Source organism: Gopherus evgoodei, chromosome 10 (genome assembly GCF_007399415.2).
Source record: "Gopherus evgoodei ecotype Sinaloan lineage chromosome 10, rGopEvg1_v1.p, whole genome shotgun sequence".
Taxonomy (NCBI): Eukaryota; Metazoa; Chordata; order Testudines; family Testudinidae; genus Gopherus; species Gopherus evgoodei.
This window is the reverse complement of record NC_044331.1, coordinates 81525505-81540161: the sequence shown is the minus strand read 5'-3', so window position 1 is coordinate 81540161 and position 14657 is coordinate 81525505. Positions and strand designations below refer to the sequence as shown.

The 14657-nt window shown below is 46.9% G+C and overlaps 1 protein-coding gene across 2 annotated transcripts; it reads right to left on the bottom strand.

Annotated features, from left to right (window-relative positions):
* Positions 1-3534: 3534 nt before the first annotated feature.
* On the bottom strand, positions 3535-14578 carry RPUSD1 (RNA pseudouridine synthase domain containing 1). 2 transcript variants are annotated; one of them, XM_030578342.1, is made up of 6 exons: positions 14472-14578; positions 12548-12789; positions 11374-11497; positions 8564-8666; positions 8340-8441; positions 3535-7879 (listed from the first exon to the last, which is right to left on the bottom strand). In XM_030578342.1, exons 2-6 carry the CDS (start codon positions 12727-12729, stop codon positions 7479-7481), a joined length of 912 nt encoding a protein of 303 aa, XP_030434202.1. In that variant the 5' UTR covers positions 12730-12789; positions 14472-14578; the 3' UTR covers positions 3535-7478. The 2 variants fall into 2 exon arrangements, with proteins under 2 accessions (XP_030434202.1, XP_030434203.1); XM_030578343.1 differs by lacking the exon at positions 14472-14578 and adding an exon at positions 13872-14333.
* Positions 14579-14657: the final 79 nt, after the last annotated feature.

Sequence of the window (14657 nt, the reverse complement as noted above, 5' to 3'; positions counted from 1 at the left end):
GTGTATCACTTACTTTTTCCAAGACTCAGTTTCCCATCGGTAAACTGGAGGGCTATTATTTGATAGCTTCACAGAGGCATTGTGAGGCTTAACTCAGTAGCATTATAAAATGCTGTGTACGTGCAAACTATTCAGAAACCTAGGCAGTGGCATCTCTGAGCACAGGACACAGGACTTCTGGGCTCCCAGGCCTAGGCTCTGAGTCTAGGGAGACAAACACCTCCTCCTCCTGGAATTCACAGTCACATTTCTTGTTAAAATACTGCATCAAAAAGAGTCTCATGTTTTTTTCCTTCCCTGTGAAAAACGTCACCAACCCCTCCACTGATAATATATGGTCTGTAAGGTAAGGTAAGAACAAATGGGTATAAACTGGACACTAGGAAGTTTGGACTTGAAATTAGACAAAGGTTTCTAACCATTAGAGGAGTGAAGTTCTGGAACAGCCTTCCAAGGGGAGTAGTGGGGGCAAAAGACATATCTGGCTTTAAGACTAAGCTTGATAAGTTTATGGAAGGGATCGTATGATGGGATAGCTTAATTTTGGCAATTGATCTTTCATTATCAGCAGTTAAGTATGCTCAGTGGTCGGTGATGGGATGTTGGATGGGATGGGATCTGAGTTACTGCAGAGAATTCTTTCCTGAGTGCTGGCTGGTGAGTCTTGCCCACATGCTCAGGGTTTAGCTGGGCGCCATATTTGGGGTCGGGAAGGAATTTTCCTCCAGGGCAGATTGGCAGAGGCCCTGGAGGTTTTTCGCCTTCCTCTGCAGTGTGGGGCACGGGTCACTTGCTGGTGGATTCTCTGCAGCTTGAGGTCTTCAAACCACAATTTGAGGACTTCAATAACTCAGACATAGGTTAGGGGTTTGTTATAGAAATGGATGGCCTGCTTTGTGCAGAAGGTCAGATTAGATGATCACATTGGTCCCTTCTGACCCTAAATTCTATGAGTCTATGATTCCATGAAACCAACTAGTGGAAAGTTCCACACGTGGCCACCAAAGGAACTGGTAGCAGGATGTGAGGCCTTTCACGGATAGGTGTCTGGTTCCACCCCCAAACATGGCTCCAAGCTGTTTATAAGACCTTGCTACCAGCCTGTGTGAAACGAGCTGGGGAAGTCTCAGTTCAATTTCCAAGGGACATGTTGCCAGGTTACTAAAAGCCCCATTGTCATTTGTCCCCCATGCTGACAGAATCAGCAAAGAGGCCCAGATCTGATTAGCTCTGAAGAATGATCCATTCCCAACCCTTACCCCCGCTTCTCAAAATAAAAAAAGAGCCGTTTTTAAAGGCAGCTGCGGATGGGAGATTCGATCATCATCTAGTGACTGGGGGGCATTAATAGAGCCCTGTGCACATACAAAATCTGAACCTGAATCCGTCCCTGATCCACAAACATGGTCCACAGAGATCGGCAGATTTGCAGGGCTCTAGGCATTAAGGGTCTGAACGGTATTGTAAGCATGAGGTACAATGCAAATCGGTCCAAGAAACCAAAAATCACAAGTGGCATCTTTGCACCCAGTGCTTCCCATCTGGTGGGGTTGTGGGAAAACAATGCACTCGAATCTTCTTGTTAAATGCTTAGGGCCATTTTTCACCTCCCTGAGTGCCTTGCCTGGCTTTTTCTCATCGTGATTTGCTAAAAGCTCTTTAACGATGAGCCCCTTTGTCCATCTTCCGTGCTCCAGTCACTGCTGACCAGGAGAGCCTTCAAAAGCTTAGCACTGGCAGCTGCTATTGGTGGGATTTCCCTTGAGTGACTGGTCTGAACTAAAGCCTGTGTTTTCATAGCAGGTTTGCCAGGTTGGCGTGAGCAGTTGGGAGAGTCAAGATATTCCAGCATGGCCAGTATGTGCTCATTCCTCATTCCTCCTTAAAGCCCCTCCTGGCTTGTCTGGCCTTCCTTGATACTGCAAACAATTGCTCTGCCTTCCATGGTCACTATGCTGCACACAGCCCTGCAGCCGGTTGCATGGGACTTGCACCGTGTGTGTGTGTGTGTGTGTGTGTGTGTGTGTGTGTGTGTGTGTGTGTGTGTGACACAGAGAGAGAGAGAGAGAGAGAGAGAGAGAGAGAGAGAGAGACTCTCTTGTCACTTAGTATTGTAACCCCACTGGCATCAAAGCCAGCTTCTAAACCACTCAAAGGTACCTTGCTTTGACCGTGCTTCGGCTGCTCAGTGTAGACGGGATCAAACGTCATTTGGAAATTTCAAAGCCAACCCAGTTATAGATTGGGTCAAGCGAATGCAGGCCAAGCTCCTGCGTGGAGAGGGCCAGAGAACTAGGAGGGACCTGCTGTTGCAAGGAGGACGACGAGGTCAGGCTCGGATTGCTGAGGTCACATTTCGGGCATTCTGAGAGTTAGGAGCGGCCTGGGTAATGCAATGCAAAGAGGGTGGTGTGCAGAGAACGAGAACATTCCTGCTGCCCCCTCACTCTGAGCAAGGGGCTGATGTTCTGCTCTGACGCATGAAAATAACATCCTAGATGCACAATGACTCATCCAAGCTCGTGTCTGAACAAGGAGAACATGAAGTTTGATGAACTAGACTCACCCTCCAGCTCCACCTCCAAAGAAGCCATGAAGCTCAAGAGCAGGTCAGGGAGAGCATGTTCCTTCTTTGCCTGTCGCTGGCCTGAGTCTAGGTGACCGGGTTAGGCAAATCACAAAGACGGTCAAAAGTCTCGCTCTGTGTACATGATATGGAGGTATCTGGTTTCAGCTAGTGTGCGTGTGTGTGTGTGGAGGGGATGTGGGAGGAGGGTCGATCTAGGCCATGAATACAGGTAAGAGAATAACTAGGGAAGATTATCAAGTATCAGGGGGTAGCCATATTAGTCTGTATCCACAAAAACAACAAGGAGTCCAGTAGCACCTTAAAGATTAACAAATTTATTTGGGTATAAGCTTTTTTTCTTTACCCACGAAAGCTTATGCCCAAATAAATCTGTTAGTCTTTAAGGTGCTACCGGCCTCCTTGTTGTTTTTTTAGGGAAGATTATGGAGACAGTAACTGGGCTGCAATGAACAAAGCACCCCTTTAAACCATGCTTCATTCTTACTTTTCCCTCCAAGATCACTATGGAGGGAATGGTTTATCTCCGAGGCCCTTATCTGACCCTCATCACTGGAGGCCTCCCAATTTTAATGAATGCATCCTCACAACTCCCTTGCAAGGAAGGGTAGCACTGCTACTATCACTCAGGGGGGGAATTGAGTCACAGAGCGACAACATGACTCGTCCCAAGTTCACACAGGCAACCAGTGGGGGAGCATGGAATTGAACCTACCCACGGGACCCTCCTTAGTGTTCCACAGTCTGTTCCTTTAGCAAAGAAAAGGAAACGTGCCTAGTAGCATTTATAGAATGGAGATAATTCCTCGTCAGGATACCAGGAGGAGCAGTGCAGAAAGCTTTGCCTTTATTTAATGGGCTAAAGACACCGGCTATTTATTTTTTTTATATGGCAGCATTCTTTCCATGCAACACCCTGTCTGTGTGAATTAAACAGGCCATTGGTATAAACACAATGCACACTTAGTGGTTTATTACAGGAATGTTCCACAAATGCATTAACAATAAACAACCAGGATTATTCTGAGGTTTACAACATGTCACAAAACACTCCCACAAAAACTACCCACACCACATTATAAATATATAAATAGATCAACTTAAGGCTCCTAGCAAATTACCCAAGGGAAGGAACTGTCAAATCTCTACCACACGATAAACACAGCGGAGGATCTAAAGAAGAGCAAACACTGTACAACAGGGTTCCAGGATGGAAGCTGTGTGAAAGTGTTACTGCAAAATATATTTCTCAATCCACAATTCATAAAATTTCAGGAAAAAAATATTCATCTCTGATTCCTGCAACACTGGATAAAAGTGCAATATATAAAGTCTAAACCCTCTTGGGTATGCAGAGCAGACAGGGGATGCTGTGGTCTGTGCACCAACATTTGGTCCACAGGGTTTTGGATGGAATGTTTTCAAGACTTTAAACATTTGGGACAAGTTTCGTCCGTCAATCGGCGAATAAACACTAGGCTGCGTTCACCTAACCAGTGAGGTTGCCTGTACAATGGCTTAATTTCCTCTTTGCGTGTATGTGTGTGGGTGTGAGTGTGAGTGTATGTATGTGTGTGAGTTCTGGGTCATCATAGCAAAGACAAGTTGAAATCTTCATGGCCAACAGGCAGCCATGCTCCAATGTGAGCCAAATGCCGATGCTGAGGTGGTAGGATCTATGCTGAGCATATCTCAGCTGGAAGACACTTTCTAAATCTCTTACAGGGCACAATTCACCCCAGCGTATGTGCCCTGCACAAGGCCCTGCGTGAAGAGCATAAAGTGTTGCCGAGGACTTTGCGTGTGATCTCTCCACCACAGTGAATTTCACCTTCGCACACTGATCAGTATACCGGTGCTCATCACTGGCTTAGAGTTGAAGGAATCTCATCAGGCTACTTCCCAACAGGCTCCACTCCCTATGTTTCTCCCTTCACTGTGCATGTGTGTGACAAAGGTAGGAGAGACTAGGACCTTTGGTGCAGACATTATTGATAACAGTCTTGGGGGTTTTGTCCACAGAGCTTCTTATCCCTGGTCCTCTACTTCCACAAATATTCTGTCCACCTCCAAATGGGCAGCTAACATTAGCCTGCATAGCAGCAGTGTATAACCTCCAGCCAGTAATGCTGATAATCAGGACTGCCCTGAGCCAATGCTAATGCTACTCTGTGAATTGCTTCTCAAGATCATGACTCCTATGATCTTGCTTCAGCCAGCTGATGCACGTCATGTCCTTTGACTAACACAATCTCCAGCAGTCTCTGGAGCTAGAGATACGTTCTCTACCAGATGAGACTCTGCCTGCCTGGCAAAATAGCAGCAGCTGAATTAGGAAACTCAATGGGGAGGTTCAGATACTAAAGCAAACCAAGCTAGAGTCTTTGCTTCCTGTAGCTACTAAAATTTGCTGAACGCTTTGCTCCTAATGACTGTCCCTCAGGGTCAATTCACATTCATCGATCAGTGGATCACTGCTTCAGATATGAGTGGGAATAGTGTCGGGAAGAACTACGAAAAATAATGACCCACCAGGTATTATCTGGCCCTAAATGCCTGCGACACACGCACAAAATATCAAGCAATAAAGTGCCAAAGAGGAAGATTCTCCTAATAATGCATCAAAAGCTCTGATGATGAACTGTTATCTCGAAGACCCATTTCATGGCAATTCCATACAGTTACTGGAAGCTGCAGACACATACGTGCATCCACTGGTGCAATGAGAGGTAATTCTATAAGACACAAATCCTCCTCCCGATGGGTGTGTCAGCCTGAGCTACACGTGCTCCAGAAGAGGAACATCCCAGCTACACTGCCGGAAACAAGCGAGCCTGCCTGCATTACATTGGCAGCTGAGACTATACTGAGGATGTATCCAATGGCATCCATGGAATTAGGTGGCCGGAGCCATTCTGAGGGGCAAAACCCAAGCATGAGCTAAGTGACACAGCAGAATGTGTATGTTCCCATGTCCCGGGGAGAGCGGCGAAGTTCTTTTCATCTCCCAGTAGATGTATTTGTCATCTGGGGAAACAGACAAGGTGGCTGAGGTAATATCTTCTACTCTGACCTTGAGAAAAGTTCTGTAGCTCAAAAGCTTGTCTCTTTCGGAAGTTGCTCCAATGAAAGATATTCCCTCAGCCTCTTTGCCTCGCTAACATCCTAGGATGGGCATGGCTATAACCACACTGGAACAGTGTGCACAATAGGCTGGGGATTAAGGGATCCTAAAGGCATGCACTGATGTGAAAGCTCAGTGCTTAGATACGAAGGTGACTGGTGCGATATAAATAGCTAAGATACACAGGTCACAATAGATTTGAACGGGCTATCGTGGTTTATTGTCCCAATAATCTATGGACTGTCTCACAGAATTCCATGACAGTTTTATTCCAATATTTTAAAACTACCATTAAAAGGAGAAAATTAAAACACAAAAATGGCAAGCACAGCAGCACTGAAGGTTTGAATGAGATTTTCGAAGAGAGGAAATTCTCATTTAAGGCTTCTCTTCAACTCTTGACTTTCCCAAAACAGGGCCATTGAGTCCAAGCCTTCATTGCTATGGTTTGTGTGCACCAGCCCCTTAGCATTGCTTTAGTTTTTGTGTTTTTCCTCTAGTCTCACTGCTGAAGTCCTAAAACAATTTAAACAAATGGTCTGTGATACCTGAGACTGCCTTTGGCACGATCTAGTGGTGAAAGCTAGGCAGTGCCCTGTCACAGACATTACAAGAACAAGGTGAGTCTCATGAATTTACTTAGGATTGTGTTCTCCTGCTGAGAACTGCCTGAAAAGCACATTTTCAGTCGTAAATGGAGTGACGTGCATCTCCAGGCAAGAGCAGGCTCTTAGAAAAGGAGCATATAAGTAAAGGGTGTAATAAAATCTCACCATCCCTAGGAAAAAGTTTTGGGGTGCTGGATATTTTTAATTTGCTACTGGTGCCAATGTACTAGACGTGTGATGTCACAAACATCTGAGACCGACAGCACGCAGAACTGCTAAAGGACTGTATTCCGTGTCAAATTTCCTTAGAAAGTTTAAAATTCATTAGTATTCATCAATTAAAAACCTTTTAAAAATACAAATGGTCTAAATGCAGATTTGGGAAAGGTAGTGAGTCCTACGCTTCAATTAGAGGACCCTCCCAGCAACTCTGTTTAACTGGGGTTTACCCACATAGGGATTTATTGGCAAAGCACATGGCTGGTTGGCATGACTCTCATCCTTTCAGTCGGATCAATGAAAAATGCTGCATGATACTTCTTCATGCCCTGCACTGGAAGACAGCAATAGCTAAAAGGACTCAGTGAGTGGACATGATCACTCAGCAGGCGGGAATGGGGAAGTGAAAGCAGATCCAAAGATTCCACCCAGAAAGGCTTAAGGTCCACACCTTCTCTCCTCCATGACTGATTCCCTTTAAATTGATTGTATCTTGGCAATGTTTTACTTCTACAGGTTTGAAAGGAGTTCCACCGTTCTCTGCATGAATGTCATAAATGGATCAGCTCTGCTGATGCCCACCCAGCAGTTTAGCACTAATACAAAGGTGCAGTCCAGCGGGGCTTCTGCCTCATTTCTGACATGGTGCATGACATTCAAATCCCATAGCTGAGTTGCAGAACAAGGAAAAGTGCATCCAGTGGTGGGGTGGAGCTTGACTCATGAAAAACAAAATCCTACTTGATGCTAAAATAAGTCACATTTCAGACCCGGAAAAGGACCCTCAGAGGTTTCATTCTAAGATAGCTTGGCATAAAAAAGTGCTGACATGGAGGTGGCATTGGGTCCTTGGGGGGTGGGGGAGGGGAGGGGTTTTCTGTCATGTCCCACAGTGAGCAAATGGAATATTGAATTTGAAATGCACTGCAACAGCAGCATCTCATGCCAAAGCCCACTCTGCCAACCACTGCTCACACTTGGCTCGTTCTTCCTCTCTCTTCAGGGTCTTGGTTTTGCTCGGCATCTCCTCTCCTCCACTACTAAACAATGCTTCCTGGTTCCTCTCCTCTTCCTCTGCCCAGATAGTCTTGTCCTTCAGTTCCTGGATCATCTCATCCAGTTGGTGCACAACATGGTGAGAGACCCAGTTGCTATCCAGAGACGTCAGAAAGGGGTCCGGGGCACTCACCTCGATCAGTTCCTTCCTGGTAGGGATCCGCAGGTAGTAGGCATGCAGCATCATTCTGTACGGGTTACTGTCCTTCTTAAAGCTGTACGTGAAGTCTCCCACTATGGGGTGTCCAGCAGCACTGCAGTGAACCCGGAGCTGGTGCGTCCGGCCTAAATGGAACATGGGAATGAAAGCGTAAAGGGCACAGAATTCAAATACTGCCACTGAATCCCTGGCTCTTGACACCCGTGCTGTTGGGAGAGAATGCATCATGCTCTTTGACCTTTGGAGACCCGGGCTCAAGACCCAATTTAGGTCATGATTGACAATGAGTTTGACTTTCACTTCATCCTAGCCCCTAAATGCTTCTGGTCCACACTGCACAACCAAATCACAACACTGGAGAAAAGGCCCAGGACTGCAAATGTCAGATGACTAGAGTTTCTCCCTGCAGGATATCCTGCTCCTTCTCTCTAGCTCTCTTATTTTAGCTGATGTGACCCACCCAGCACCATTGCCAAGGTGAGTCAGCAGAAAAGCTCTGTATCCTACTCAAGGCCCTACGGCCTGGCTTTCCCTAACATAAGAAACAGTGCCATGCTGGGGTTGCCTCAGCCCTCTAGCACTTACCCGTCAGTGGCTGTAGAAGCACTTTAGTTACCGGGTCCCCACTGTATGAACCATGCTCAAGGACGCTTAGCTCTGACTGGCAAGGCTTTGGATTTTCACAGCCTAAAACAAGGTGGGAAATAGGAGTTCAGCCATATCCGTCATAGCTGCCAGTCTCGTAAGACAAACAATCATGATAACAGTGCAAGGAAAGGACACTGGGTCTGATCTATGAGCAGGCTTACCTTCTGTCCCTTCAATACACATCATGTGGGTCATGCCCTCTGTCGTGTTCTTGCCTATGGCATAACAGATTGTCATTCTGCTTTCGCTCACGTGGCCCCTGACCTGCAGCACAGAAGAGTTAGTTAGTTAACGGGACCAACCAACCCCTGAAACTCAGATCAGAACAATTCCAGGTCACTGAAAAACACAAAACCCAGTAATAAATTGCAATTTAACAAACTTGGAACCTCTTCTGGGCCATCGACTCTGGGCACAACTGTTCCCCCAAGAAAACGTAAACTTGACACAAAAATCATGCTCACATAGAAGAAGGCAAAGTCCCAGCCCCAAAGAGCTTATGATCTAAGGTTTCGATCCTGGAACTAACAGTGCGCACGCAGACCACTGCATCTCCGTAGAGCCCATTGGACTCCAATGAAGCTACTGTGTGCTGTCACTTTCAGATTCAGAACCTGAGTACCCGATTCTACATGTCAATGACTGCAGCATCCGTCTGTTAATACGACACAGAAAATACAGTTCAGACATGATTCACACAAAGAATACCCACTCTGAAAGCAATACTAACATAGCCACGTATATACACACTCACATATATACAGTATATATAAAATCTTGGGTGGGTTATCATAGAGACTGTTGATCCAGTGCTTCCTAACACCTGCAACATTAACAGTGAGTATCAATAATTATTTCCAGAAGCACCAACAGTGCTTCCTAAGATGCCTCTGTGAGGAAATGTTTGACATCCCTCAGTTCTGCTGGACAAATTGATTCTGTCTCAGAAGCAACGCCAAGTGACATTTACTCAACATATGTTCGTTTTCTCCTGCGACACCATCCAAATGTCACTGATAATAAGCCATTTGTCTGCAATTGGCTCTGAATTAAGGACTCAGCCAGATTGCTAGGCAGATAATTCCCCTCAGCTCATAGCTATAAACACAAAACCATATTCACACAACGGTTGTCTCTGAAACATCTGGGGCTAACAACAGCCAACAGTGGGAAAGGATTTCCTTGCTCAGTATGAAAAAGGGACATTGCATACTGGAGCACTGGAGCTGATCCTTGGCATTTCTTTCACTCCTGTCTCCTTAGTGTCTATTTTAAGCCTATGGTTAAATCACATCGACTTCAAAGTTAGACATGTGCTTAAATGCTTGGGTGAGTCAGGATGTAAGAACCAATTACCATCTTTTTTCAACTGTGCTCGCTGTTGTTATTAAAAAGCAGAGATTAGAAACATCTCATGAAAACCGAAGTTCAAAAGAGAATAACACACAAGAGCACAGGCAATCACACATGATTATCCTCAGCTACTAAGACGAAGGAATCCTTGTATTTAAGGAATTCAATAATCTTGGCGTATTCTCCCCACTCTAACCTGGCTGCCTTCACTCAAGATTGCTTCAGAATCAAATTGTTCTGATGTCTGCAGCACCACATCTCCTCATGGAAAGCCCTCTTCAGGACCAGCATCATGTGCCTCCACTTATGTAGAAACACACAATATAGAAAAAGGGCACAGCTCATGGTCCATTTTGCTTGCCACCTAGAGAGCTGGTGCCACAGTGCATGCTTGGAAAATTCACACTGGGAGGGTCAACATGAACTTTGTACAACAAGAAATAATGGCCTGCCTGCTGGAAATTGCACCTCAACCAAAAGCCAGCACGGATTTTATTTGACCAAGCTAGGCATTAGCTCTGGAAAGGGCAGAATACTAGGCATTCGACAGCAAGGTCTGGGATCCTCCAGGTGTAGAGACTTGGAACACCCAAGAAGGAGCCCTAGTGACATGATCAGTGACAGATTAAAAAAAAACCTCTCCCAAATCTAAAGCTCCTGGGCACAATTGGCCTCGGGGTCAGGAGATTAATGCAGACAGATCACAGGGAAACCATCATGATCCACAGCCTAGAAAAAAGCTGAGCGTGGGCAGCCCCGAGCTGCACTGTGAGCCTGTCTTTTTGGCTGAGATTCCTCTGGGCTGATGCTGGTCAGGTTCGGAGAACACTTCCCCTTCGTGTGCGACAGGCATTGCTCTGAGCATGCTCAGGGATATAAAACTGACATTGTTAGATGCATAGCTGGATAGCGGGGGTGAAGGCAGAGAGAGGTTTTCCTCTGTGCTAGCCACGGCGGCAGCAGAAATCATCATGTTAAGAGAGATGGAGGGATGATGACAGACCGTGGGCAGAGGATCCATGGCCAAAATCGAAGGAAAGGACAGACCCATTGTAACAACTAGTTCCATTCTCCAATAAACACGTGCTGACCTGTACAGCGCAAACAGCTGCAGAGACAAAAAGTTCCATTAACTCAAGACATGAACCACGTAGCCTGGTCAGACTCTGATTGGCAAGTACGGAGCTAGGATCAACCTCTGCACTGGTTTTTGCTTTCTGAGACCCTTCGTCAGGAAATACTGCTCTTGATGGGGCGATTCCACAGCCCCTAGAAGGAAGGGTCAGAGAAACCAGTGTGGGCCCTGAAACCTGGAGCAAATAGGAAGGGAGGGGGAGGATTAGAATGTTTAAAAATTAAGTCAGTCCCCGATCTTACTCTGAGGTGTTAGCCGAGCCTTCTGGTTTAGTTCCAGCACCTCATCACCGGTGCTGCTGCTGAACAGCTGTGAGCCAGATGTGCCTTCAGAATTCCAACCTTCATCAAAAATGGCTGAGGACACAACACCGGTTTATACGCCTCGGAGAGTAACACTGCCATTAAAAGGGCAAGATGCAATGAATGGTGGCCGAGAAGACATGGACCATGACAGAGCCCATGCAGAGGGGGCTATGCTTACCAGAGCGAGGTAGGCCTTGGTCACCATCCGTTCCTTAAAACACTTGTACGCGCTACCGGCAGCTGCTTTATTGAGAGCAACGCAGAGGGCCCCACTGGTGGAAAAGTCTAGCTGGTGGCAAAACCTAGGAGAGATAGATAGTGCAAGGGAGGGTCAGAAATGCCCTCCATGGGATTCTGAAAAGCCACAGCTGGCTCTTTCACCCATACAGCAGGAGTCTGGTGTAACGGTTTAAATGTGGGACATTGAGTTTGGGTGCCTAACTCCCACAGGCTACTTTGAAAATCCCACCATAAAAAGCTAACCTATGGTGCTCAGGTACCTCTAAGTACATGCTGGATCTTGACCCAAGCCCAGGCCCACACCAAGAGCTCTGAAGATGCAATGCCTTATGTAAGTACTCAGCATATTATCAAGACAACCCATTCTTAAAGGGACACTGGCAATTTGAATTTGCTTTTACTGGAATAGTTACGGTTAATCCTCATTGCTGATAGAGCACCAATTCAATGGCATGTCTTGTACTTTATTTTTCTATATTAACTGTGAGTGCTTTTAGTTCTCAGTTCGTTTTTTCTGTAGTGCCCATTATCTCCGTACCTAGGGCAAGCTGCTCAGAGGATGGAGGCTTTCCCCTGAGATGGAGCCCCGCTAAAGTCAAAGGGATTCCGAATGGCCCAGTAGTCAGCCCACCTGGAGCAGTACTTAGGCCTTCATCCTCAAAGGCGTATAACTTCTAATGATTTCAATGGGAGTTAGGCGCCTAAATACCATTGAGGATCTGGGCTCCAGTGGATAATTTAGATCCACCAAGCACTGACTGTGCGCGATGGGATTCCGCTCTTTGCCGGTCCCAGGTTTCAGGAGCGGTTCTAGCTTTACCTTCTCCCTCTTTCCCCTTCTCTTTGCTTTCTTGGCTCCTGTTACAGTGGTACACAGTAGTATCTTGGAGCATGTTCTGAAGTTGGCCAGGTTTTGGTTCAGAAGAATCAGCTCTGGTAGCTCATTTCAAAGTTGACTGCCCCGGCCTGTGAACGTTTCATCCCTGGCTCTCTAGGTCCTAGTGTTGCAAGCTGCATGTTCCTGGGACATCACAGCTGTCTCGGAGAGGACGTGTACTGGGATAACATCTCTGTCGAGCTGAGATGAACGGTGCCCTTCTGTGCTCACTTACCTGAAGCCATAATACGTGTCTGGGTCAGCCAGCTCTGGGAAACGGTACTTCAGCTGGCTCTGCAGGGTCAGCTTCTCATACCACATCTTGCTGTCAATGCGAACATCCCAGTGCTTGTTGACCACAATGAAGTCAGAGCTCTGGTAGAGGATGGACAAATTATCAATGCTGCCCGGCTCCATGGCCCTTTAAAGGGAAGAAAGCGTTCCACCTCGGGAGTGTGCTCTTTCATTTATAAAAGCCTTAAAAACAAAACAAAACAAAGCATCAGAATTGATCAAACATATACTGGACTGCTGGGATGCGGTGCAGAAGCACTGCCTCACTCCAGCTGTTGAAAGCTTCACACCTCCCTTCGTCCACCCTCTTCGACTGTTTGTTACACCCACCTGATGTGTCTTCTCATAGAAAGAGAGCAAGCTCCAAGGTGCAGGGACCGTCTTTTATTGTGTTAATACAGCAACAATGACTGATTGGAGCACTATCGCAACACAGGTAATTAATAATAGTGAGTGCACCCACCTGTTGTGGGATGTACAGCCATGTGGTGATGTTAATAGATTCCCCACTTCCAGCTGTGTACAAAGGGCAGTGAACCCTCTCACATCTACTCTCTATGCAACATTTGGGAGTCACAATACGGTTGTACAGCACCTAGCACAATGGGGTCCTTGTCCTTGGCTGGGGCTTCTAGGTGTACCACAATACAAATCATTTATAATAATGAGTGCACCCATCTGACGTGGGATTGACAACTAACACACTCTGGGGGGCAGATACACTGCACTTGCTGAACTTCAGACAGGCTTTTCCACTGGCCATGATTGAAAGGATGCTGTCAACTCAGACTAGACCCAAAATTTAGATGGTGTAAAACAAAGCTTCTACAAAACGCAACAGAAATGTTACTGTGTCATTAAAAATGTATAATTCATATGGAAAAGTGATTCAGAAATATATATGTGCCGATCTATTTACATCTCTATATTGGCTGAAACTGAAAAACTGAAGCCCTAAAAACAGAAATGAAAGTCACTTCAACGATCAATGCAAAATGTAAACAAAAACCATCCCGAGTGAAAGGTTTTTAAATCCTTTCAGTTATTACAACCTAAGGCTACCTCTTTGCATTACAGAAAAGAACTGCTGGCACCTGATTCAGTGTTGTCAGTAATATAGGCAGAGAATGGTTTGTTTACAACAGATGATTTTAAATTGGACGGTGTGCATTTAACGTCAGAAACCAGTGCGATGGGCACACAACACGCGTTGTGCTCCTTCACCTCCGCATCACGTATTGATTTTTAGATAAAAAATAAATCACCTGCTGTTCAGGCTGAATGACTGGAAATGGAAAAGATTCCACCCGCTAACCCATCCATCACCCGCAGGGCACAATACAAGATTGTCCCCTATACAGTATATTCTCCTGGATAGTTTGAGCGCCTGTCAATAAGAAGGCTTGCTTTGGTAGCAGTCAGCATCCAGTGATGTACAGCAGCAGAAGAGAAGGATGCAGGCCCCAGCTGTTGTTGGTACCCACATCCCGTTGTGGCCCACAGGTAACAACCCCCTTCATCCACCGCTTCTTGTCACTGACCCCTCGCAACGGCAGACGCGCCAGCGGGGGGGGGGGGTTATTAATTGATGATGAGGCCGATTTAAGGATAACGTGCCAGCCACAGCCCTTAGCTTAGTCCGTGCGTCTTCCTGCCGCCCACAGCTGGACTTCTGAGCAACTTCTTCTTGAGACAGCTGCTCCAGCTGCAAAAACAGCGCAAGCAAAGGGGTGACGGTCCCTGCAGGGGACAGAAGGGAGGGAAATCGTGCAACCGCCCCCCGCTTTGCGCGGGCCCGGGGGGGTCCCCAGCAGCAAAAACCTGCCTCCAGCCCCCACCCCCGAAATGCACCGAGCGCCACCGACCTGCAGCTGCTGCCGCTGCGGCCCTGCGCCCGGGGCTGGCGGAAAGGCGCCGCAGCTACATTGTTTCCAGCCGGGGGCGGCACGAGCCAGGGCCGCGGCGCGTGAGGGCCGAGGCAGCCAATCAGCGGCTCGCGAGGCGGCGGGATGGAACGTTACCCGGAAGGGCATGCGCGGCGCGCGCCCGGC